This window comes from Protopterus annectens, chromosome 12.part0, assembly GCF_019279795.1.
Source record: "Protopterus annectens isolate FY-2018-M chromosome 12.part0, PAN1.0, whole genome shotgun sequence".
NCBI classification, from domain to species: Eukaryota; Metazoa; Chordata; order Ceratodontiformes; family Protopteridae; genus Protopterus; species Protopterus annectens.
Genome location: NC_056746.1, coordinates 646774301 through 646800913, shown reverse-complemented (window position 1 = coordinate 646800913; position 26613 = coordinate 646774301). Strand labels below are relative to the sequence as shown.

Here is a 26613-nt window from a genome sequence, read left to right as displayed (position 1 = left end):
CAACCCATCTTGTGACATATGGGTTTACATTTAAGCTGGTGAGTTTGTCTATGATGCCCGAGTGGGGTATTGTGTCAAAGGCTTTTGCAAGGTCAAGGTAGGCTGTGTGAACTGCCTTACCCTCATCAATGGCCCTAGTGACTGTTTCAAAAAAGTCGACCAAGTTCAAAAGGCAGGATCTGCCCTTGACAAAGCCAAATTGAGTAGGATCCAATGTCTGTAGGTCCCCAATGTCTTTGTTTATGAGTTCCATAATGATCCTCTCCATAGCTTTGCAGACCAGGCTCGTCAAGCTTATGGGGAGGTAATTTCCAGGGTCCGTAGAGGCACCACCTTTGTGAAGTGGGACCATGTTGCTGTACGCCACTCTTTGGGTACGTATCCTGTAGTAAGGCTAAGATTAAACAGCAGCCTTATGTGTGGGTTTAGTTCCTCTTGGAGTTCATGTAGCACACAGCCCGGGACACCATCCGGTCCCATTGATGCTGTGTTTTTAGCTTTAGAGAGGGCAGCTCCCACCTGGGCATCTGAGATGTTAGGGAGGCTACACTCTGCTGGGATAGTTATTTCTCCTTTTGGGGGGAAGGGGGAAGAGAAATTTGCACTGAACCTGTCTGCCAGAATGTTGGCAATGTCAGTGGGTTCAGTGTATTTTGTGTCATTTTGGACTAACTCTGAGCATATCTGGGAGTTTCCACCCAGGTTTCTAACATAGCTAAAGAAGGCCTTGTGATTGTCTTTTGTGTCTTTTGCGATTTTTCTCTCAAAGTTGGCCTTGGATGATTTTATGAGTGATCGTAGTTTTTGCTAGTACTGATCAGAGATGCCTTCCCTTTTAGGGATTTTGCTCTGTCATGTAGTAGCTTCCTCCTCCTGTTGTAAAGTTTGTTTATGGCTGGGGTCCACCAGACTGGGTGCCTGCCTTTGGGGAATGGGTCTTGGTTTTATTTGGGATTAAGTGATCCATGAATTCTTGAAGGTGCCCATAGAAGGCATTTGCAAAGGATTCAGCAGTGTGGGTTGTGGTTTCCACTGGCCCAGGGGCCTTGAAGGATACCACTTCAGTCTTAAGAAGTGTGAAGTTTGCTTTTGAGAAGTTCTTCACTGTGGTCTTTGTGCAGGGGTGGGGCGGGATGTGGATTTCCAGTGAGATTAATTTATGGTCTGATCTTACCAAAGAGGGATATACTTCCGGTGTGGAGCATTTTGTCCCTATGTTTGTGATGATCAGGTCTAGTATATTGTCTCCTCTTGTGGGAATGGTGACTAGTTGTTCCATTGCATTTGAGTTTATGAATTCTAGGAACCTTTGGGCTAGGGTGTTGGGGCTTGAGTAATGTTCCCAGTCTATGTTTGGGTAGTTGAAGTCTCCCAAAATGATGGTATTTGGAGAGACATTCATACTCTCCAGTGTCTTCAGGAAGGCTGTGTGGGGTTCCTGAGTTTGAGAGGGTGGTCTGTAGCATGCTACAAACTGTAAGGCAGTTTTGCCTATGGTTAGTTGCACCTGGATAGTCTCCGATGCTTGTGCGTTGCCACTAACCTGGAGGTGTGGGTATCTTTGATGAAAATGGATACTCCCCTCCTTTTGTGATTCGGTCCAAGTTTTGGGGCCGGAAAGCATGATATGAGGTAAAACCTGATAGTGCTGGGGTGCTCTCTGGAGCCTTGAACCAGGTTTCAGTCACTGCACAGACATCAATGTTCTCCATACTGAGGAGGGCTTCGAGGGCGTGCATCTTGACGTTTAGACTTCTGGCATTGAGCAGCATTACCCTTAGTTTTTTTCCACTTGTGTTTTCTAGGGAGGTAGGTTTGTCATTTGAGCCTTGCCTAAAAAAGGCACTATGGGGGTGGCAAGAGCCTTGGCCAATATCCGGAAGCCCAGGGGTAACAGGTGCAAGCCATCCCTTGCGAAGCAGCATGGCTTGTCAAGCATGTCATCCCAAGCAGACAGACATTGGATAATGGCCACTAGAGCTCTAACAAGCCTAGCCACCCACCCGCCCCAAACAATTTGGGTCCCAAGTATCATGTGCGTCTATATGGGAGTGCATGTTAGTAGGGAGATAACTAAGGATTTGTGTGTGTGTGTGTGTGTGTGTGTGTGTGTGTGTGTGTGTGTGTGTGTGTGTGTGTGTGTGTGTGTGTGTGTGCGTGCGTGTGTGTGTTAGGGCATTACTTTTCTTATTGGCAGCCTCTATTCGTAACATGAAGAAGTACAGAACTAACTAAAAAAAAGCCACCAGGAAGAAGTACATAACTAACTAAAAAAAAGCCACCCTTGTTGAATCACAAAATCAATAGGCTGTATAACAGAAGGAAGAAAATCATGGAAAAAATTAGGAGGTGCAGCACACAGTAGGATAAAAGCACTCTCATCAAACTAAACAAACAACTCAGAGGACAAATAAAGACTACCAAAGCCAAATTTGAGGAGAATTTGGCATCCCAGGCCAAGGACAACCACAAGGCATTCTTAAGCTATATCTGCAACCTCAAAGGCAATACACAATTGTGGGCAATGCTCATTGTAAATGGAGCCACCTATACTGAGCCAGAAGATATAGCAAACCTAATGGCCAATAAATTCAGCTCCAACTTTACCCCTAGCTCCTGCTCAACCTTCCCTCAGGAAATACCATTAAATATATAACTTCCCTGGTATCACTAGGGAACAGGTCCTTAATGCTCTCTTTAAGGCCTGGGATATTGTCTGGACCATCAGTGGGCCCAGACAATATCCCAGTATGTCTTATAAATAGCATGAAACATGACCTTTCAGGCCCTCTGGAATTGCTGTTTAACTGTAGACTCCAAACACGCTTCATGCCTCATAAATGAAGAACAATAACAGTAATTTAATGACAAAGTAAACCTCCAGACACTGGATCCGACCCAATTTGGCTTAGTCAAGGGCAGGCATGCCTACTCAACCTGGTGGATTTCTTTGAGAAGGTTACCAAAGCAATGAATGAGGGCAAATTTCATTGCTTACCTTGACCTGGTCAAGGCATTTGACACAATACCCCACTCGGGCATTGTTGACAAACTCAGGAGGTTAGGTACAAACGTCTATGTCACCCAGTAGATAGCCAACTGCCTCACAGACAGGACCCAGGAAGTTAGAACTGTGGAGTCCACCTCTACAAAGAGGCCAGTCACAAGTGGAGTCCCTTAGGCCTTGGTCCTGGGACTGCTTCTTTTTTGGCATTTACTTCTCTGATGATTGCAAATTAGGAGCTGTCATTGAATCCCACACTGACACAAATGTTCTCCAGGAAGGGCTGACACAGACAAACGACTGATGGCAGAGCCATGGACTACAACTAAATGCCAAGAAATGCATGATAGTATCCTTCAGAAAGTAATCCATTCCTGGTAGCAATCATATTGACAACACCTCCTTAGAGTTGACCTAGCAGTCAGGGACTTAGGGAGACACATAGACAGTAATTTAGCCTTTGACCATCATGTTTCTACAGTAGTGAAGAAACCATTCTATGTTGCACAACTTATAAATAAAGGTATGGCATCTAGGTCCAAGAAAGTCATTGTTCCACTATATTTGGCATTCATCAAACCAACCATTGAGTACAATGACCCCTTTATTATGTACCTAAAAAGGCATATCCAACAAATGGAACATCCACAGAGATTCCTTACTAAAAGAATACAGGGCATAAGTAACATGTCTTATGCATACCACCTCAAGGCCCTATCCTTTATTCTGTCTGCAACAGGCTGTTGAGAAGAGATCTATGCCTCGCATACAGGGCATTGTCAAATCCCTCTCTGATGGCCCTCTTGCATATCTGCAAAACAAACAACACCCGAATTACCCATTCTAAAGATGTAAACCTTGCCTCTGATATAAATAGGACCTGCTGGAGAGACAGGGATGTATCCTTAAGACTACCTCATCTCTGGCACAGGCTCCTGATCTATGTGAAGCAGAGTTCTTCCCTAACCCAATTCAAGTGTAACATGGACAATTGGATGGGGAACAAGAAACTCATCTGTGGTTTGGCACCTATGTCTCTAATGAACACAGGTAACTTGTAAATGGTTTATCTCCCAGACCCCTGCTTGTAATTTTTTTTATCTCCCAAGCCCCTGCTTACACTTTTCAAGGGTACCAAAACTTGTCAGAGATTTGGGATGCATGGCTAGGCTTAAAATGGCCCTTGTGGTTGTTAGCTTAGTAAACACCTATGAACCTATAATAGGATGTAGTTTGCCTTACATTAGCTCCTACCTTTTACAGGTTTATCTAGGTTTTCTGGGTTGATTTTTACTTCAAAGGAGACAGCTTTGTGATCCAATCTCACATTTGAACACATGACACAGGCAGGGATGGGGTGTGTGCAATGCTCTCCCATGTTGGTGAGTACCAGTTCCAATATGTTTGATCCTCTGGTTGAAGTTTGCACTATCTGTCCCAGGGTGTTTGTTTTAATAAAGTCCAGGAAGCATTGTGCCTGTGAATTTGAGGCAGTGTAAGTTCCCCAGTCTGTAGACGGGTAGTTAAAATCACCCACGAATAGGGTATTTGGTTGGATGGTGAGCTTGTCTAGTAGGTTTAAGTAAAAGTTGTGAGACCCTGTGGGAATAGATGGTGAGCTATAGCTTGCCTGCTTAATCAACTTGGAGATATGTTTGTTGCTAACATAGATTGAGACATCTCTGTCTTTGGCCCCAGTCTGTGCTGTTGTTGGTCTAAATGTGTGGAAGGCACTGTAGACTTGTAGTAATACCTTATGGTTGTTTGGAGACTTTTTCACTATGTTGATAGTTTTGTCTTTTTGGCATTGCCTAAAAGATTCTAAGGGGTAGGATTAAGTTTTAGCCAATACCCAAAAGCTTGCTTTGGACAGGTGCAGCCCATCCTTAGCAAAGCAATGTGGTCTGTTGACCATCTCATCCCATGCTGATGCATAATGGATACCACTGGAGTGACAGCAGAGACTAAGGCAATTATCAAAATCAATAATTTTGTGTTCATACTGTGGCTCCCAAATACGAAACAAAGTCTAGAAGATTTAGGATTTTTGCTTGGAAGAGTTTGCATAGCTATTTTTATACCCCAACCAGTCTCCAAATAATTTTCTTCTTAGGTAGATTGAGATGTTGGAGGTGTGATAGGGAAGCCAAATATTGTTTGGGAGTGTAATGAGTTGGCAGACTTTAACAATTGCCTTGCAGACTACTCTTTCAGAAGTACTGGATGAGCTGCCATCACATACCTAGAATCTATAATACAAATCTTATATTCTCTGCTTTTGCTGATGACTTAAATATATATTTTCAACTTCCCACTACTGACCTCCCAAAAAATGTTTAAAGCTATAGATGAGTTCTCTGAAATCTGTAATTATAATTTAAATCTAAACAAATCCCACATATTTCCCATGAATCTTAAAGGTCATAAGGAATTTTACTTTCCCATGAGTGAGATCAAGATAAGTTACCAGATAAAATGCCTAGGAATAATATTTCCACCTGACTTTAAGAATATGATAATGAATAACCCATTGCGTACATGGACCAGTATTGAAAGTGATATCAATAGGTGGAAGAATATTAATATGTCATTACTCTCAAAAGCTAGTGTTGTTAAAATGAACCTTTTACCAAGAATACTCTTTCAACTAAATACTACCTTTTTCAAATATTCCCCAAAAATTCTTCCTTGATTTAGAAAAAGCTATAGCAAGATTCTTATGGTACCCCAAATCCACTAGAATTAAATATGACAAACTTGTACTTACCAAAGATAAAGGGGGATTGGGGTTACCTGATTTCAAACTCTATTATAGTATAATTACTGCCTACAGACTAATACAGATAAGCCATGACCCGTATGTAAATACCTGGACATCCCAATGGACCAAAATCTGGTCTGAACAACTGAAATCCCTTTGGTATAACAGCAAATCCCTACCATTTTTAAACCTAAATCAAAATGGCTTATTCACAAAGAATATACACCCACTAATTAAATACATGATTCTTACTTCACAGAAATTGTTTAAATCATTGCAGTTATTAGATGCTCTTGCCTTTATACAACCACTCCACCTAAATCCCAACCTACTAATAAACAATAAACCCTTAAATCTAACAAATTACCCTCTGATAAAAGATTTCACAGTATGGGAAATATACCATGGAGAAAATCCAATATACAACAAATAAGACTGGAACTAAATCTTATTAAGAAATATACTGTTATTCTTACCCAAATCCATTATCTCATAAATGCTAAATTCTCACAAACACAAGTCGACTTGCAGGATATTAACTTAGTAAAACTAATACTAGAAAACCTTGAGATGAAAGGGAAAACAATTTCTAGGACATATACACTTGTAATGAATATAAAACACTGGAATTCTCTATTACTTTCAAACTATTGGCAAGAAAAAAAAACTCTGACAGATGAAAATAAGAGACTGGCCATTGAGAATACGATAAAATTCATTCCTTTTAAGAAGCTGCTATATACACAAATTATGATAAATAACAATGTATACTATACTCCAGCAAAACTAAATAAGTTCAATTCCAACTTCTCGCCTATATGTCCTCACTGCCCAAACCATACTGCAGATATTCTCCATATCATGTGGAAATGTAACAAGGTACACAACCTATGGTGCTCTTTAAGAGCTAGTTTAGAGAAGATGGGATATGAATAATCAACCCTGTTATGGGAGAGAGCTATATTGCACATTAACACGACTCAACTTCCAAAAATAAAAAAAAAACATGTCCTTATCACGATGTGTGCCCTTATTACATTTTATATCACTAAAAATTGGAATGTCACATCTCCAATTACATAGGAAGGCTTTAGCAACCTTGCTATTAAATATATATCATCTCACAAACTAGTTTATACAAAAACAAAAAAACACTATTATCAGAAATATTGGGGTTACTTACTAAATGTAATTCTTAACAAAGAAAGATAGTCTGTACACTGACATGGTAAGACAAATTTATATTATGCAATAACTTCATTATAACCAGTTTTTCTTTTTTTTCTCTTCTTTCCCTTTTTACTCTTTATATATCTCATTGTATTCCCTAATTACATTAAGTATAATAAGTGGTTGAATTTCTGTATTTATCTTCTTCATAAAATATATCCCTTATACTATCCCTCACTTTCTTAAGTGATATTAAAAACCTTTTATACTCCATTTGATGATGTAGTGACTTCTATTGTATATCGTGTATATATATTTCTTGTGTTATTAGTTTTTTGAAGGTTTCCTTTTTGTATGTACTGTTTGTTTTGTGTGTTTGATTGGATGTATCGCTGCTAATATCTGAAAATTCAAATAAAGAGATTTTGAAAAAAAAAATTAATACTGGATGAGCAATCTGGTGTAACCAAGGAAATTATTTTTTGAGCTATAATACAGGATCTGAATTGCCTAGACATAGTAAGGCCTTGTTGAGTTTAATTTTGATGACTGCCAAAAAAGCAGTCACTAGAAAATAGAAATCAAAGTCTAACCCAACTGCATTAGACATTGCGAATATAGTAACAGAGATAATAGAAGTGGAAATTGGATCTTTAGAAATGGGTAGGAGCAAATTTCATAGAAAAATGGGAACTGTGGGAATGATACATGCAGAATAATGTTTTAGAGGAGGAATGAGGTTTAAGGGAAGACAGGAACTGAATGGGATATGTAATGTTTGATTGATAAAGACTGTATAAAACATTATATGTGGTGTATAATATTTGCAACTGAAAATATGTGAATATGGTTTGTTTTTATTTATATAAATGCATGATTACCTGTGTCATAAGTGATAATTCAATAAAGATAGTGTTTGCTTTAAAAAAATGTAAATGTGAAGCAAAATAAAATGGAATAAAAGAAAGGCCTTTTTTAAGTACTGCAATAACATTCTCAGATAACACTACCCTGAAAAAAAATCACAAGCAGATTATCAGTTTACACATCTATTTCAGCATTTCCTGAAAGAGGGAGAAAGCATCTTGTCCTTGATTTCTGTGTTTCCTATGTATCATCCTGCCACGTTTATAAGAGAGGTTAAAAGATATCCAAAATTCACTTGTTTGTGAGTAGGAAAAAATTCTACTAAATCAATTTCCGAATCTGTAATAGAGGAACAATTTAGATATCGAATCTGCATATTTTAAGATCAAACCCCTCTTACTATGTATTTTATGTTTGCTTTGCCCTGCTGCCTTAATCAGTGGTGGTTTTGGCAAAGTGTGCCCAACTCTTCTGTCTCTTTCACCAGAAAATAACGCCTTTCTGATAATCTCCTAAAATCACACCTGATTTTTTTTTCATTTACGAGCTATCCAAACTGTTGTCAACATATTTCTTGTGCAACTTATCAAACAATAGGTCTCTTGCAAAAGACTGCAAATTTTTCATGGATTCAGTCACAACTCTAGTCAAAATAGGAATCGCAGAACCATAATAATCAATCAATAAATATAGGGGAGGACATATTCAAACTAGTCTGCCAATTCTGCATAAAATTAGCATTGTCTGTCAACATTCCCTGTTGCAAATAAACTCTAAGCCTTCTCAGTACTATACCTTGTTGAAAATATCTTTGAAGTGTGTTAAGGTGTCAAATTGTTTCTCTAAGTTTCTTTGTATTATCGGTAAGTTCAGCAAAAGACACCAAGAGAGGTCAGGGATGACATGGAGGATGAAGACAGTGGTACCCAGCCACATAGATCCACTAATATGACCACTTGGAGAAGACAGAGTCATTGCACAGGTAGCCATTTTTATTTTTACCATTCAAAAGCAGACAGATCCAAAGGGATGGTTGTTTTTTCTGTATATTAAAAAATAAAATATATACCGTTAAAAATCAGGACAAATATAATCACCATCCATACATGTATGGCACTGCATACTTTTCTGTGCTCACAGTGCATTTGTGACAACTATATGGCTCTGCAGCTAAATTTCAGTTCAGCCATGTATCTCCAACCAAATATACCATAGGGAAACTTGTTACCACCTTGTAGACTGAACCCAAGTAAAAGTTGAGGACATCTGCAATTTGTCCAGGAAATGTAAGTGGCATCTTGCACATTGTACTGATGTTTGCAACATATGTAGACAGTATAGGGGTCTGTTATTTCTATCATTAAACATGATGCGCATCATGTGCTTCCTTTGTTAATCATATATTGCAAGTGTGCTGCCTGCTACTTCTTTCCATTCTGCATAATATGTTAACAGGTGTCTGAACTGATTCACTTATTACTTACAGAAGTAAATGGTATGCATCTTTTCCTCAGAAAATATATTTGCAGCAGCACAATGAGGCTGGTGTAGCAGTTTAATTGAAGGGTTTGTATTGTGTAGGCTGGCACAGCTTGAGTATAAACCTGAATTTTACTACATGTATAATGGCATGTTACTCCTGTATGGCTGTGTAATTTTAAATGTGTGTCATTGCATTATGTTTATCATGACATGTATTTTCAAGTGCTGATACATAGCATTCATATTGCTAAAGTAGTAGTGTCCACTCTTTCATATTCAGAAGGTGAGAGATGTTGCCATGAAGTGATATCCCATGCATGCATATTTGACTTTATCCTACTAATAAATATTGCATAGGTGTACCACAAATTGTGTTCATACTCCTGTTCGATTCACAGCTGGAGTACTTTCTGTTTGGAGTCTGCGTGCCCTCCCCAAGGTCGAGTGGACTCTGAAAGGCATGTGTGAATGGGCGTGCCTTCGCTGAAGGTTGGGCATCGGGCTGGCAACTCAGCACCATAAAAAAATCTACTGCCAATTATTAGCGGACTGGAGTTCTGCTGTGGTGACCCCTAACCGTAAAAAGCCAAAAAGACAAACAACAACTCTTGGCAAAAACATTTTTGTGTGTTCTAGATGTCCATCACACACTGGGAAAGAGAACCTCCTGTACCATGAAAATTAAATAATTATTAATCCTCTATGAGGAATATGGCAGAAATTTGCTGGGAAGGACAGCTGATATGGTCTGGAAGTGTAGAATGATATTGCCAGCATGGTCAATGCTGTGGGTTGGCGTAACAGGGCTTTGAGGGAATGTTGATGTCAGTGTCAGTACAGTGACGTGGTATTTTACACTGCTAAATATGTCAACTGCTACAGATGACAGCATGATGTCATGGGGAGCCTACAATTCTACCAACACATATACAATTCTTTCTGGCATCACGCCATACCACCTATTTTGGAGTCAATGTATACCAGGTGGTGGCATTGTGGTAGGCCTAACTAGATCCTATGTTAAGTCACTTATTAAACTACCTAATATTTTGCACTGTACAGGTCACATGTGTCACACATTAACATTAGAAGCATGTTATGTCTCTTGCAGCTTCACAGTCCAGTAGGGGTCATCACATCTCTGCTGCTGATGACATGCCAGGTATGTTTTCCCTATCAGATATATTGGTATGCCTTTATATGTCTTCTTCTGCTGTCATACTCGCATGTTCTGTACTACTGGGCCATCACATCCTGTGAAGCCACAGGCACACCAACCAGGTACATATTGCACTATAGTGCTGTAGACTGGTGGAGTGCAACTGTCAAATAGTCATCTGAGTAACATTTTACCATTTTAGTCATATGTGTCAGACATTAATGTCAGTTACATGTTACGTCTTCTGCAACTTTAGACTCTATTAGCAGTCATCATGTCTCCACTAATAGTGACGTGCAAGGTAAGTATTTCACTATCTATCATATCACTATACCTTTATATGTCTTTTGCTACCTTCATACTCACCTGTCCTATGTTACAGGACCATCATACTCTGTAAGTCCATGGGTGCAACAACCAGATATGTGTTACATTAGGATTCAGTAGATTAAAGGGGTACAACTGGTAGATAGTCATCTGAGTAACATTTTACTATTTAAGTCTCATGTGATCCACATTAACATCAGTTCTATGTTATGTCTTCGCTGGTTTCATACTCCAGTAAGGATCATGTTTCCACTGAAGATGACATGACAGATAAGTGTTTCTCTGTAATATCAGCATGCCTTTGTATGTTTTATGCTGCCTTCATGTTCACATGTCCTATGAAACATGTTCTTTACATGATGTCAGACCATAGGCGAGGTGACTAGATATATTACATTGCTGTGGAATGCAGTGTTATATTGTATATACTGTATTTTTTATACATCTTATTTGAACATATGTAATGTGTGCTTGGATTTTTATCCCTGTGCTTGCAGCTCATCCACTTTACATTTCCTCCTTGGAGTCGTCCATTTATGATGACATGGGAGATGATGTGGTACAAAGAAGCAGCTCAGCCAACAGGACACTGCACTTAGGTTTACATTGTCCAGCCCTAATGGCAACAGTCATGTAGTCCAAGATATTTCCTTTGAAAGAGAGGACAGTGAACCCATTCAGTCTCCTGGTTGTTAAGCATCAGCTACTGGTCTAGAAGACTTTGGCCAAGTGACCCCACGTCATTTTGTGGTGGTGAGACAGAACATACACAGCATATATCCATACAATAGCATGTGCCAGGTGGTGGCAGTGTTTGGGCATGTGTCAATAGATGTGTGCCTACTGTTACAGACACACAATCACTCACGGTGCCACTGTGACACAGGACTGTGTAACTGACAGTGCATCACTTCACATCCATGTGTTGCAAGAGAGTCAGAAGCACAGTCATATAACTTGAGATGATGGTAGCATTGGCTGAACATTAAGACAATGTGGCATCAAACGTGATCATAATACAAGCATCTTACAGTCTAACAACACATTTACTCCACTGAGAGTCCCACTGGCATATGACACTACATGCATACAGGATCTGTATATGCTGCCATACATATCTTGACATGCATGGTACCATGCTAATGCTAGCTTGTGTTTTTTTCCAAGTGTACCATTAACTGTTATTCAGAGGTAGTCAGTTATACACTGGCTTTAGAGGCCATGGACTTTTTGGCTGGGCTGCTGTGTATGTCTTCTGTAACTTCTGTACACTACATGGCACATATTGCATGATGTCTGCACATTTTGAATGTTGGCTTGGCATGATGTGCAACCTACAATATGGCATCAGTTCAGCCACACCATGCATGCTGGTTATGTTCCCTGTGGGATATGCCTATCGGACACCTTTATCTACTTTTTTCTGTCTGCTACTTCCCCTCTAACTTCACCCATATACCCAGGCTCACACTATGTCAAACACACACACACACACACACACACACACACACACACACACACACACACACACACACACACACACACACACACACACACACACACACACTACAGTCCATGTATGCAGTGAATATATCTTGGCATTATCTGTTACAATGGTAATAACCACTGGTGGAATATACACATACAAGTATGTCTATATTAATTGCTGTATCTGTACTACATTCATCATTCACTAACAGTTATTTTCTTCCCTACAGGGATCCTCATATATGTTTTCCCAGCAGATACCAAAATGATATACACAATGCATATAAAAAGTGTGCACACCACTTTTAAAATGCCAGGTTTTTGTAATATAAAAAAATGAGATCACAATAAATAATTTCGAAACTTTTCCCACCTTTAATGTGACCTATGACCTGTACAACTCAATTGAAAAACAAACAAATCTGTTAGAGGAAAAAATATAAAAAATAAAAAATATACAATAAGCTGGTTGCATAAGTGTGCACACCCTTAAACTATTACTTTGATGAAGCACCTTTTGATTTAATTACAGCATTCAGTCTTCTTGGGTAGGAGTCTATCAGCATGACACATCTTGACTTGGTAATATTTGCCCACTCTTCCTTGCAAAAGCTCTCCAAATCTGTCAGATTGTGAGGGCATCTCTTGTGCACAGCACTCTTCAGGTCACCCTACAGACTTTCTATTGGATTTAGGTCTGGGCTCTGGCTGGGCCATTCCAAAACTTTAATTTTCTTCTGGTGAAGCCATTCTTTTGTTGATTTGGATGTATGGTTGGGGTCATTGTCATGCTGAAAGGTGAAATTCCTCTTCATCTTCAGCTTTCTAGCAGACACCTGAAGGTTTTGGGTCAAAAGTGACTGGTATTTGGAACTGTTCATAATTCCCTCCACCTTGACTAAAGCCCCAGTTCCAGCTGAAGAAAAGCAACCCCAAAGCATGATACTGCCACCACCATGCTTCACCGTGGGAATGGTGTTCTTTTGGTGATGCAAAGTGTTGTTTTTGCGCCAAACGTACCTTTTGGAATTGTGCCCGAAAAGTTCAACCTTGGTCTCATCAGACCATAACATATTTTCCATATGCTTTTGAGAGATTTAATGTATTGTTTTACAAATTTTAGCGGGCCTGGATGTTTTTCTGTGTAAGAAAAGGCTTCTGTCTTGCAACCCTACCCCATAGTCCAGATATATGGAGAATACGGGAGATTGTTGTCACATGTAGTATAAACTAGTACTTTCCAGAAATTCCTGCAGCTCCTTCTGTGTTGCTGTAGGTCTCTTGGCAGCCTCCCTGACCAGTTTTTGTCTTGTCTTTTCATTAATTTTGGAGGGACGTCCAGTTCTTTGCAAAATCACTGTTGTCCCATATTTTCTCCACTTTTTGATGACTGTCTTCACTGTGTTCCATGGTATAACTAATGCTGTGGAAATTTTTTGTACCCTTCTCCTGACTGATACTTTTCAACAATGAGATCCCTTTGATGCATTGCAAGCTCTCTGTGAACCATGGCTTTTGCTGTAGCAGACAACTGAGTAAATGTCAGGAAAATCCTACTAGGACAGCTGAACTTTATTTGGGGTTAATCTGAGTCTCTTTAATTGATGGCAGGTGTGTACCTAAGAAGACTGAATCTTGTAATTAAATCATAAGGTGCTTCAACAAAGTTTAAGGGTGTGCACACTTATGCAAGTAGCTTATTGTATGTTTTTTAATTTTTATATTTCCCCCCTAACAGATTTGTTTGTTTCTCAACTGAATTATACAGGTTATAGGTCACATTAAAGGAGGGAAACGTTTTGAAATTGTTTTTTGTGGTCTCATTTTTTTATATCACAAAAACTTGGCATTTTAACAGGGGTGAGTACACTTTTTATATCCACTATATATGTATTACAAGACACAATTTAGATACATGTATGGTATGGGTACACATGAATAGATATTCCCCATGTACAAGTTGCAAGTGGATTACTGTGTGATGTTGGTATACCATCAGCAATGAGTACACAGTGAGTCAGATGTTTCCATGTTGCTTGAGCCAGCATATACAGCCACAGTCTTTGCTGCCCATACCTGGATGTTGTGTCCCTTGTAACCTCCTGATCATCTTATAAAATCTGTGATAGGTTCTCTTTAGATGTCTGGGTTTTATGGGGTAGAACATCCACACCAAAGGCTGCTAGACCACCATGCTTATATGTGACTGTATTGTGCAGCATGGTACACACAGTTAGCACTTGTGCAGCCTTTAACAGTGTATATTGCAGTGCACTCCCAGATGGGTCCCAGACAACTGAATCATGATTTCAGCATGCCAAAAACCTCACTGTTTATTATTTTCTAAATGAAATGCTGGAAGATGGCTATTGCAGAGCTGATATCAAATATGAGCCTTTTATATCTTTTTAGATCAATGTGTGTGGAAAGAAATGTTATGGACCTGCTGTCTGCATGAATCTCAAGCTGATGGTATTCTGATTTAAAATTTAGTTTTCTAAACATAGTTGGTCCATTCAGCTCAATGATTATGCCATGGCCCTCCCTCCATATGGCATATTTAGCTAGGTTCATATCCACACACATCATCACCTTGTTTTGATTCATGTCATTGGATGGTGTCACAAATCAGGAAGCCCAAGGTGTTTACCCTGATGCTTGTTCTTCTAACTTTTTTAATTAATGCTGTACTTGTCATGGAAGAAATGTAATGTTCTGATGTGGTTGTACAACAGGCGTGGCTTAATTGTTCTATACAAGTCTATCATCATGATTTTTCAGTTTGCCAGTGTCTTCAAATAAATCATTGTATTTACTGTCCAATGATTATAACCTTGTTTTTTTCTTGACTTACACTATTTATGTTTTGCTTCATTTTGTTGATAAGCAATGCTTTGGGGTTCATTTACTGAGGAGACTTCTAGTAGAACTTGTCAATGAACATAAAAAAAAAAAACAGTGCGAGATAGTTTTTGATTACTTTTTTAGTATATGCTAGTTTAGGATTTAAAATGTTTATTCTTTGATCTCCATGCAACTGACTACCTTGTTTTGTGTACTATGCACCCTGATAACAGTCACTCATTCACCTGTGTTCCCCACTCAGGACCGAGGCTGTGGCCGTCACCGGTGACTATCATTATGATGACGGGTGTGAACCCTGTGGAACAGACACCTTTAATCGGGAGCCATACGTTGTAAGGTTCGCATGTCTGAACTCAGGTAACCTTTCATTTGTTAAAAAAGTATAGGTAAAAAACTGTAGCCTTCAAGCCGGTTTCATGTCTTACTTATTATCTTACCTGTGCTTGAACAAAGAAGTTAGTTTAGGATCCATACATTCTAACTCTCTAATTCATTATTTTATAAATTTAAGTACGGGTGAAAAAGGTTGCAGGAATTGACTGAATTCACTCAAAACTGCAGTCATGCTATAGTTGGTTGCATGGTCGTGCTATTTTGTTTTAAGAAATGTATTATACCTCTCACCTGTCCAAATTTTTGCCTCATATTTTTGGTCTGTTCCTCATAAAATGTGTGCTTTTCTGGCAAATCATTCAATATTGAATTCATTAAATAATAAATAATGACAGACATTTCAGTTTTAGACTTCATATCCTTCAGAAAATACATAATAATGCAAAAACTGTTATTCTAGTAACTAACTAAGTTTATAGGAGCAATATTTAAAATATGTCTCTATTTTGGGCCTTTGTCCCCGTATTATTTTTGGCTTTGTTCAGATTTATTGCTCCGAGAGGTTGAGAGGTATGATACAGAACTGAACAGATCTGGTGAGTTGCACTGCACTGAAATTTATCATTCCACTAGTTGTTTATAACTCTGTTCCAATTCAGCTCTAAGGTTTGCATAAAGCATTAACAAACTCTTGTACAGGAAGGCTGTAGATGAATACAACAACAAATTTTAAAAGTATTAGGCCGCCAGAATCAAAACACACAAGACAAAAGGCAGGCTGTAGCACAATGGATGCATAGGTAGTTTATAATATTTTCTTGTAACAACATTTTGCACATCATTTGTCATTTATCTCACAGTATATCTATCTACCCACTGGTATATTTTGCTTTGTAACTTTTGTCTGGATTCTAAACGCAACAATTCCAGTATTAAAAGACATGAAGATAAGTATTTATATTTAAAAATGTAGAGTTGTAGAATATGCCATTCTGATGCAGTAATGTTGGTGATTCCTACACATAACATACAACAACAAGCTGTATTATGACATCCAGTAGATTATATATAATATTAATGGTGAAGCAGATGAAAGAAATAAAAGACCTGAGCAGCAGAAGGATGTTTGGAAGCATATGCATTTAACTTCAGAATGAAAGCAAGTTCTTACTAGGTATTTATAAGGTACATGATTAAAGATTTTAGTCAGACTAAAAGAAAGCATTCTGGAAGGATGGGGTCATTAGCAGAATGTTTCTTTTGAAGAACTCTATGAATTGCCTAGTGTGTGTGTGTGTGTGTGTGTGTGTGTGTGTGTGTGTGTGTGTGTGTGTGGGCATGTACATATGAGTTTGTCAAAGCAGGGGAGCCAGATTCATGAAGCTCAGCTGACCCTTGAGGGCTAAAAGTTTGTGTGTTGATCTGTTTTGCAATGTGAGAGCAAATCCATTTATACAGAATGCTTTGGGTCATGGGTCACAGAAAGTGAAAAAAAGGAATGCAAACAATATGTTAATCATTTAGAAATATTATATCAGCTGCTTTTGTTACTAAAATTTTTGATGAAAATTTGTCCAGAACAATTCTTGAAACATTTAATCATTATAAAATAGCTAAGGATATTAGTCTTAGCAGTATATTTTATTTCACTGTACATAACTAACCAACACTTTAGACTAGCAAGGAATAATATCTGCATTACTGAGAGTTTGCATGTTTGCAAGAGTTTTGGTATTTCTCAAAAAATGACACAACTGACCCAAAAATACTGAAAAATGATCTACAACAAAACATAAAAAATACTGTGCTGCTCTAGAAGCAGCCCTGAGAAGCAAACTTCATTATGTTCACTGACATCTATACGTTTTACTGCATACTGTACATATATCTCAAGTATAAATATACAGTATAGCTGCCTTAGCTCTCTACAAGAGTAGATTCACAGTGCTATCAGCAGTTATAAGAGAGCAACTTCTAGAACTGTAGCACACGATCTGAAAGTACAAAGATGGCTTATACTGCAATATGTGGTGACTTAAGATTGCACTGTATAAAAGTAAATGTATTCTCAGAGATAACATGAATTTTATGATAAACTATATGAAAGAAATCGAAGTTTTATAAACAAGTAAGCAGACTGGATGATCCATAAGCCCTTATTTGCCCACGGTTTCCATATCCCTTGACTTCATTACTACAGTGTACATGTATACAGTGCTTGCAGTGATTCATTATAGTGCAGTGTGGTGCAGCTGTTTTAGCATTGCACTGCCCACACTCTCAATACTGCACTCTCGTGTGCATGCATTCAGAACTGTACTTTCACATATCCCATCCCCACTATATCACTACACTGTTCATGTTTACAGTCTAGCAGTCTGACAGATGCTTCAAATTGTATATCACAGATGAGATATCCTCTGTCTTCTACAACAGGAGTCTGCACAACAGATATAACGTACTGCAATGCACACACTCCAACTTATGAACTTCAGTAGCTATAGTATAGCTGTTCATGCACCAAACTTTCTTGACTGAATTATGTATGCACTTCTTGCAAGGTGAGAGTATATATAGTCACAATGTACATAACAGAGTACATGTACTCCGCATTAGAATATATTTCGCATTGCCCATTTATTGCACTGCACTATACATAGCTCCATTATTGCCCTGTATTTTGAAAGGTTCTAGTACTGCATTAAAATACACATGTCACTTCTATTATACTAAATTGCAGAGACCTCACTGTTGTACTGGAACATAAGTGTCCTCTGTCACATCCTGTACTATTATCAGAGCATCTATGCAGTATGCACTATAAAACAATAATTGCAACCATTGTAATAATATAATCAATCCTTACATCCTAAATTCCACTTGTAATGAAAGAAGCATTGCAGACCACAGAAATATAGAAGTCATACAGGTAAATACAAAATCAGAGGTATGGACAAGTCCCCAATGTGAGCAATGCATGCCATCTCCTAAGTCACTTAATCTAAAAGAAAGAAGAAATACTTGTCAGAGATCAAGTGCTCCTCCTTTCTTTGAGGTGCTGTGATCTCAGAGTTAAAATGTATTCGTTGGGTTCCAAGGAACTTTGTCCTAGTCCAACAGCATATTTTAGTAAAAGCTGAGTTCAGGACTTTACTTTAGGTCTTTTCCTTTTCAATATTTTGAATTTTAGTTATTAGAAGTATTGTAACACTAACATCCCCAATAAGGCACCATGCTGTACAAGTTGGAGGTATCACACTGCAGCGAATGCTCTAATTCTACTGTAATACTAACATCCTCAGTAAGGAACCTTACCATACATGTTGCCGGTATCACACTGCAATGTATCTTCCGATGTTATTGCAATGCTAACATCCCCAGTAAGTCACTATATTGTACATGATGAAGGTATCACACTGCAGCAGTGTATGTATTCTCCAATATTACTGTAATACTAATAATCCCAGTAAGGTCTACTGTACATGTTGGTAGTATCATACTGTAATGTATGTGTGACAAAAGGAGATACTGCCAGGACAGCTATCTGGAATTTTGTAAATATATGTCATTTGTGAATATCAACATGATTTATATAAGGTGCTTATGTTACAGCTGTATTAGAACTGTATGCCATGCGTATATCAAACTGGTTTGTACAGACATGTATGTTGAAAAGATATTTTATAAAGTGCTTGAGCCTAAAATGTATCCACAGTGTGCCCTACTGGAAGAGAACAGAAATGTACATGCACTATTGTAATTGTTTAAATGTATATGATAACAGAGGAAGCTGGAGGGTTAACGTTCATCCAGCAAACTTCAGAAAAATAAGTGAAATTAAATTACTTTATAGGCTACACAATAAAAGATGGTATCTTTCATTTTTCAATGCAGCTAGAGACACAGAAACTGTGCTGGGAAACTTCCTGTATTGTCTTTAGGGTGAACTAATTACATGTCTTGAAATGTGGGGGAATGTAATTGCTTTATGACTTCCAACATCTGCCAAATATCTGAGGTCTATGTATTTTTACAGGGAGATGCTAAATACTGCCAGCATCCAGCAGTGGGGGGTTTCACCTGGGAATTACGAGTCAGATGACAAGAAGTGATGTAAATCTGCAAGCTATCCCTGCAGTAATATTTGAGATATTAATTTGAGAAGTCTCTTAGTGAAACAGAGCATTCTGTATTCTGTCTTGGACCTGACAACAACTTAATATATTAATTTATAATTTTTTTATATAAATCCATTCACCACATCTGCCTTGCTCTATTAGTAAGGTCTTAGGTTATAGTAATTCTCTTGGATGCAGTCAGGAATATTGTAAAGCTTAGTTTAGATATCTGCCTTTATTTATTTGAGACTGTCCTGCCATGTTGTTTTGAATATTTCCTGTGGTTTTGAACTTTGATATCACTGCAAATATATATATATATATATATATATATATATATATATATATATATATCCATATATATATATATATATATATATATATATTATATATATATATATATATATATATATATATATATATATATATATATATATATATATATATATATATACTTAAGCCATGGCACATGCCATAAGTACTGTGATCTGTAGTGCATAAGACTAGATAGGTAGGAGTTCTAACTCACTCCATCCCACTTGCTGTGTGTGTGCTGTCCAGTGTTCTGTACACATAAATAGGTAGTGGTAATCTTCTAACTGCATCCATGCTGGTGTATCTGGATATTAGCCAGTGTTATAAGGTTGGCCCAATGGTTAAGGTGTGTGCCTTTCAAACACAAGGTGTAAGGTTTGATTCTCATATGGGGTAATTGGCTAGGCTTACAATGACCCACAAGGGCAGTAAGCTTAGTGCTAATCTATGAACCTATTTAATATTGTCTTGCTCCTTTATTATTTGTTATTAAATATTTCATTGTGGCTTATCTTTGTAGACCTATTTAAGTTTTGAGAGTACTTGCATATTTATTTGGTGACACTGTGTGGGCCACTGCTAATAGCCTTGCTCTTGGTCAAATTACCATTTGTATTAATATCAATATCACTCAGTATATTGGGTATCTTTGGAAGAGCCTTAAAGTAGCTGATAAGGGGTTCTGGTGGCAGTTAAAACTACCTTATAGTCTGGGCAAGAGAGGGTATAGCTAGTAAACCTGTGCCAGCCTTTCCCAGGTGTGTGAGTGTGTGTGTACATCAAACATCAAAAGGTTTGTGTCAGCTACTTGGGCAGGGATATGAAGCACTGATTGGACCGAGAGAGTGTTGGAGGACTTGGCTTGTAACCCTGGCTAAGGTCTCAACTCTAAAGCTCTGCCAGTGGAGAGTCTTATTGGGGATCTGGGGAAAGAGGAAAAAACAGCCCTGGACTATCTGTGGTCTGTGTGCTCTTAAGGGAAATTGCACTTGATGCAGAGAGCTGCATCTGGAAATAATGTGTGTGTACCTTGCTATCCTCTCAGTGAACATTCCCCAGTGTTGCCATTAGTGAGAATTGAAGCTCCTTGATTACTGGTCCAGTGGTGGGACATCACAGTATGCTCCAATGCTACTGTAACTTTTGGAAAACACCAATAAGTGCCAACGACTGCCAAAAAAGTTATAATCCACAGTTTATTGTCACAAAACACGAACTGATACGACAAGCAGATAAAACAAACAAACGAAATTTGTAGCAAACAGAGTTAAGCGCTTTCAACCATAGTAACTGGTCTTCATCAGAACTACTACTTTTTAGTTAATCTGCTACTTATATAAACTTTTTGGCGCCAAAAATGCTCTCTCCATTTAAAGTTATACAAACACATTATTAAATGAATATCTAAATAAATGTCAATCCTACCACAACATGTGGATATTAAAATATTTATAATATTTATAAAAGGTTAGGTAGAATGTATTATAAATATTTTAATATCCACATGTTGTGGTAGGATTGACATTTATTTAGATATTCATTTAATAATGTGTTTGTATAACTTTAAATGGAGAGAGCGTTTTTGGCGCCAGAAAGTTTATATAAGTAGCGGATTAACTAAAAAGTAGTAGTTCTGATGAAGACCAGTTACTATGGTTGAAAGCGCTTAACTCTGTTTGCTACAAATTTCGTTTGTTTGTTTTATCTGCTTGTCATATCAGTTCGTGTTCGTGCTTTGTGACAATAAACTGTGGATTATAACTTTTTTGGCAGTCGTTGGCACTTATTGGTGTTTTCCAAAAGTTATTCTTGGAGGTACCGTGAATCAAGTTTTATTCCAATGCTACTGTAGTGTTAACATTCCCAGTAAGGCACCATACCGTAGGTGGTATTGCACTGTAGTGTATGCTTCAATGCTATGGATATCCCCAGAAGATTAGATAAAGTATGTATATCTACATTTATGCATTGTTTTACTGGTAGGTTCGGTTCACTGTCCCCAAGGGCTGCATTGCAGTTTAAGTGTATGTTTTAAGACATGCTATTGTCAATATCCTGGCACCACTCTGTAGTACAGATGTTAGAGTTTCCCAGTGCTACGTGGCAGTACACTATACCTCCCTGCCGAATGATGCTCTTCTGAAGGTGTGTCCAGTTTTACAATAGTACAGCAGGTGCCATGGGAAACATAGACTGAATTATTAACAATAATCAGACTTCACAGACTAGTACAATTTGAAATGGAAGATATCTTAACTAAAATGTTATGCAGACTTCTGTAACTCATCAACTGATACATTTTTCTTTTACAGCTGTGCCAGATTTTGTAATAATACCCCAACATGCAGCTCCAAATGAGGCTGTGAAGGAAATAGATGCCCTTGTTGATGTTATTCTTGATGTTGAAAGCAAGTGGAATACAAATGTAAGTACTGAACATATGATAATAAAGACAAAAATACAATAAGTATTCTCTATTTCAACTTTAAGTATACAAATCTTCACTAAACATGCAGAAAGTTGATAAAACAGTTATATAATGTTCACAACATGGTACCTTCAATTTGCTGCCTTCCAGAGACAGTCTCTTGAAGACAACAGTCCAAAGCCACCAGGATATGACATTTATTTGGCTGTTTTCTTCCTTTTTGTGTACGTATTATAATGTATGGTAACTCTTTTGATGAGTTATTGTCATTCACTTGACAGGTAAATAAATGGGGGTCTATATCATGAAATCGAATAGGAAGAATGTTGAATGCTCTAATGAGTGAAACTAACGAAACCCGAGGGTCTGTTATTGAGGGTTTATTAAAGTGAAGAGTGGAATATTTGCCCTTTCCTCACTGTAGTGCGATCTCAGAGTTGGAATATAAATTTGGCGGGGGGTGCAGGGGCCCAAGCCCCCCACAATTAGGACTTTGAGTTTTGGCATTTTCTCTCATTTTTCCTATTGGATTTTATAATACAGACCCAAATAAATTTGCTTCGGGAATGTTGTTTAGGGTAAATAGAAAAATATAGTCATTAGCCTAGTATGAACCTATGAACCTATATACTCAAATCAAGGGGTGGCATAAGCCATACAGAATCGGGCTAGGCTTATAATTGCCCCAGGGCAGATAGCCTAGTATGAACCTATGAACCTATGAAATGAAAACATGACATACTGATGCTTTAATATATATATATATATATATATATATATATATATATATATATATATATATATATATATATATATATATATATATTATCAGTGCTGAATCAACTGGAAAAGTGAATAATTTCAGAGTCCTGTAAATTGTAAATTCAATGGTGAAAGGGACAGTGGACATATAAGGCCAGAACTGAAATGCAGAGCTAAAAATAAAATCAGTACTATATGTGTGATGTAATCAAAAGTGTAAGTTGAAACAAAATGATACAAATTAGAAAGAAGAATGAAACCTGAGAATGAGGACTGACAAATATATGTGTTGCATAGAACTGAAAGAAAGAGTAAGCTGGGAGGTGATTATAGGAAACAAGTCAGAAAAGAGCAGGCTGGAAAGAAAGAATGAAATAGCAGACTGAGAAAAAAGAACGGAAACAGAATGCTTGTTCAATGTGGAAAAGTGAAGGTTAGTACCCAGTTTGATGGGAAAATAGATAGCAAAATGCATGGTCGAAGCTGTTCATAGAAAATAATATGCTTCAAAGATGGTTATGGGTAGAAATAAATAGTACAGAACAGAAATGAAAGATGTAGTAAACCATAAGCTGAAACTGAAGACCACACCAAAATGCCCAGGTTGGAAGGGAAGAATATGTATTGAAGATTATGTTAAGTCTGGTAATATACAATAAAGAATACAATGGAATAAAGGAAGGGACAGTGCATGGTACGTCTGAGAGAGCTCATAATAAAGGATACCATTTGAAGGGAAATGTAAAAAGAACAGTGAGATAAAATTAGCAGGCTGAATGAAGAGTAAGAAGTAAATACGTAGCAGTGAAAATATGTTTGACACAATTAAAGGGATTGCAAAGAATGCCAGCTAAATAAACAGTATAAGGAAACTGTGAATACAGAAAGAATAATGAAGACATGGGTTCAAATCTATTATGGAACAACAGAGAAACAGGAAGGAAGGAATCAGATAAAAGAGAAAAGCAGGTTAAAGAAGGAGAACAAAGCACTGGCCTTAAGATGAAATGGGAAAATGTGCAGTAGGCAAACAAGTTAAAATGAAGACAGAATAGTGGAAAATATGTTAAAAATTTAAAAATGCAAAAATTACGTAAACAAATCAGAACATCTCCAATCAGCACTGCAAACCACAATCCTACTTCAAATAAAAATGATATTGCAATTTTCAGATGTTCTTACCATGAGCTGATATGATATAGTTCTAAATCAATCAGTAGCATTCATACAAAATAATATTTAAAACGCTCAAGTAGTAAGGAATAGAAAATGTAACTTCAAAGAAAATTATAACTAGGAGTAAATTTTGTAGTTGAGGTCTTCCTCTAGTGGTCTAAATAAAAAAAAAATCTGAACAATAAAAACTATCATATAAAACAACTGATAAAACGTGCTGTATCTAATATAAGATGTGGAAAAACATATATGAGTGAAAAAAGTGTGTAGGCATAGAGACAGAACTGTCTAGCTCAAAAGCTGTTACTAGGCTTGCAGTCTAGGAGACTGAGCCTTAATGTTAATGAGCCTTGCCTAAATATCCAATTGCCCCAAAGCACTGACTGGTTAAGTGGTTTGTTCGAGGTCACACAACAGGCAAATGAGGGTGGGAGGTAACAAACCATGTACCATAGAAAGTATAGCTTACAGCCTTAATCCTCTGAGTCTGCATCAACTACCAGACTTGAATAATGGCATCCCAATGAACAACATTTTGTATTATAACTATGTCAAAAATGCACTCGGTATGTTAAAAGTATTAAGGTTATAGCATTAAGACTGTTTTATATATATACTACAAGTAGAGATATGTAAACCAAAATGGGAAGCTATGATGATTAAGTAGTAGGGACTAAAAGAGATGAGAAGAGACTGTTTTATTGGAAGTAGGTGTTGGGGCGGGGGTTACAAAAACAAAAAGGTAGAACATAATGCATATTGTAAAATAAACTAGTGACAGGATGCAGTAAGGATATTTTGCTGACAGGGTCTTTTGATTTAGACCACTACACAGAGATCTTTACTACACAGTTAGCTCAGTCTGATGGCACAGAGAAGCAAGGCTCTGAGCTATTAACAAGCTGCTTCTTGTAGCCAAGGGTACAGGGTTCTATTCTGTCCACTTCCAATTGCCTATTGAGTGACTTAACCAGAGAGTGCTCTTGGGGTGCTCCTACAAAGGGACACTTGTCTCCAGTGAGCTTACCCTGTTACATGTATAAAATAAAAATAAATAGGGTTTCCAAATAAAGGGATAGAGAGTAGGTAAGAAACAATAGGGAATAAATGGAGAAAGTTTGCTAACTGACTGAGGTCTTGGGGACAAATTATCTGGGGTGAAAACTAAGAAAATGGGAAGTAGCAAAACAACTGTTTGGATTATATAACAGGGATACGTGCTCATATCAGGGGAATAACAGAATATAGACAAAGAGAGAGAAATAGGAATGATAGCTGAGTGACTGACCCTGGTTCTATATTTGGTGGAACCAAGAGAACGATAATTAGAAGACCATACTGAATTTTACATGATAATTATAAAAATCAGTCAGATAAAATCAAGCAGGACTGGAAAAAAAGATTAGGTGGACTTCAAAGTATGTATCCAAATTAAGACAGTTTACAGTGTTTTCATGGAAATGCTTATACATATGTTTTTATATCCCATTCTTATTGCAAATGATCTTTCCTCAGGATCAGAATGACTTTTGGAAGTGTATGGGGAGTAAAAGGGATAACTGGAAGTATGCTTTTTTGGAGTATACAGAGCTGACAGAGTATAAATGCTCTAGGTCAAATGCTGGGTGAAGATATCAAGACTGCTAATGAGATGATGCTGCTAAATTTGAGTGGGAGAGCTAGAATGTTAGGACATAAGAAGGCCTTATTAACTTCAATTGTGTCAGCTGCCAAAAAACAATAAACAGAAAGTAGAAATTAAGAGGTAGACCAACCTGAAGGATTTGCTACGTATTATAAAGGAAATAAAGCAGTTGGAGAGGGCTTTGTTATATAGGGGAAAGAACAAGATGCCTGCAATGAAATGTGTGGTACCAGCGACTAGAATGATGGGGAAGAAAGACTTGGTGAGGAAACTCAAAATGGTGCAAAAATAAAAAGAATAATTAATGTTGTAAGCTAATTGGATGGAAAATGTCAATTGTTTGAAATGTTGGAAATTTTAAGAAAAAAACAAAGCGAATATGTAAACGTAATAAGTACATGATTTGAAACAAGTTTTTGGTAAAGTATGAGTTGAATAAAGTTGTGTTTTAAAAAAATGTGACGATTATTTTGGGAAATCAGACAGTGAACCCAAGACTGAGGGATAACTACATAGTGGAATTAATGGAGAAAGTTTGCTAACTGACTGAGGTCTTGGGGACAAATTATCTGGGGTGAAAACTAAGAAAATGGGAAGTAGCAAAACAACTGTTTGGATTATATAACAGGGATACGTGCTCATATCAGGGGAATAACAGAATATAGACAAAGAGAGAGAAATAGGAATGATAGCTGAGTGACTGACCCTGGTTC

General features: G+C 37.6%; 1 protein-coding gene across 1 annotated transcript in view; it reads left to right on the top strand.

The window, feature by feature from the left end:
* Positions 1–26613, top strand: part of LOC122816206 (deoxyribonuclease-1-like) — a 181999-nt gene that overhangs the window by 129837 nt on the left and 25549 nt on the right. Inside the window, exons 4-5 of the mRNA XM_044088954.1 lie at positions 15365–15480; positions 22202–22314. Of these exons, the coding sequence (XP_043944889.1) occupies positions 15365–15480; positions 22202–22314 (229 nt within the window). The remainder of the gene's footprint in view (positions 1–15364; positions 15481–22201; positions 22315–26613) is intronic.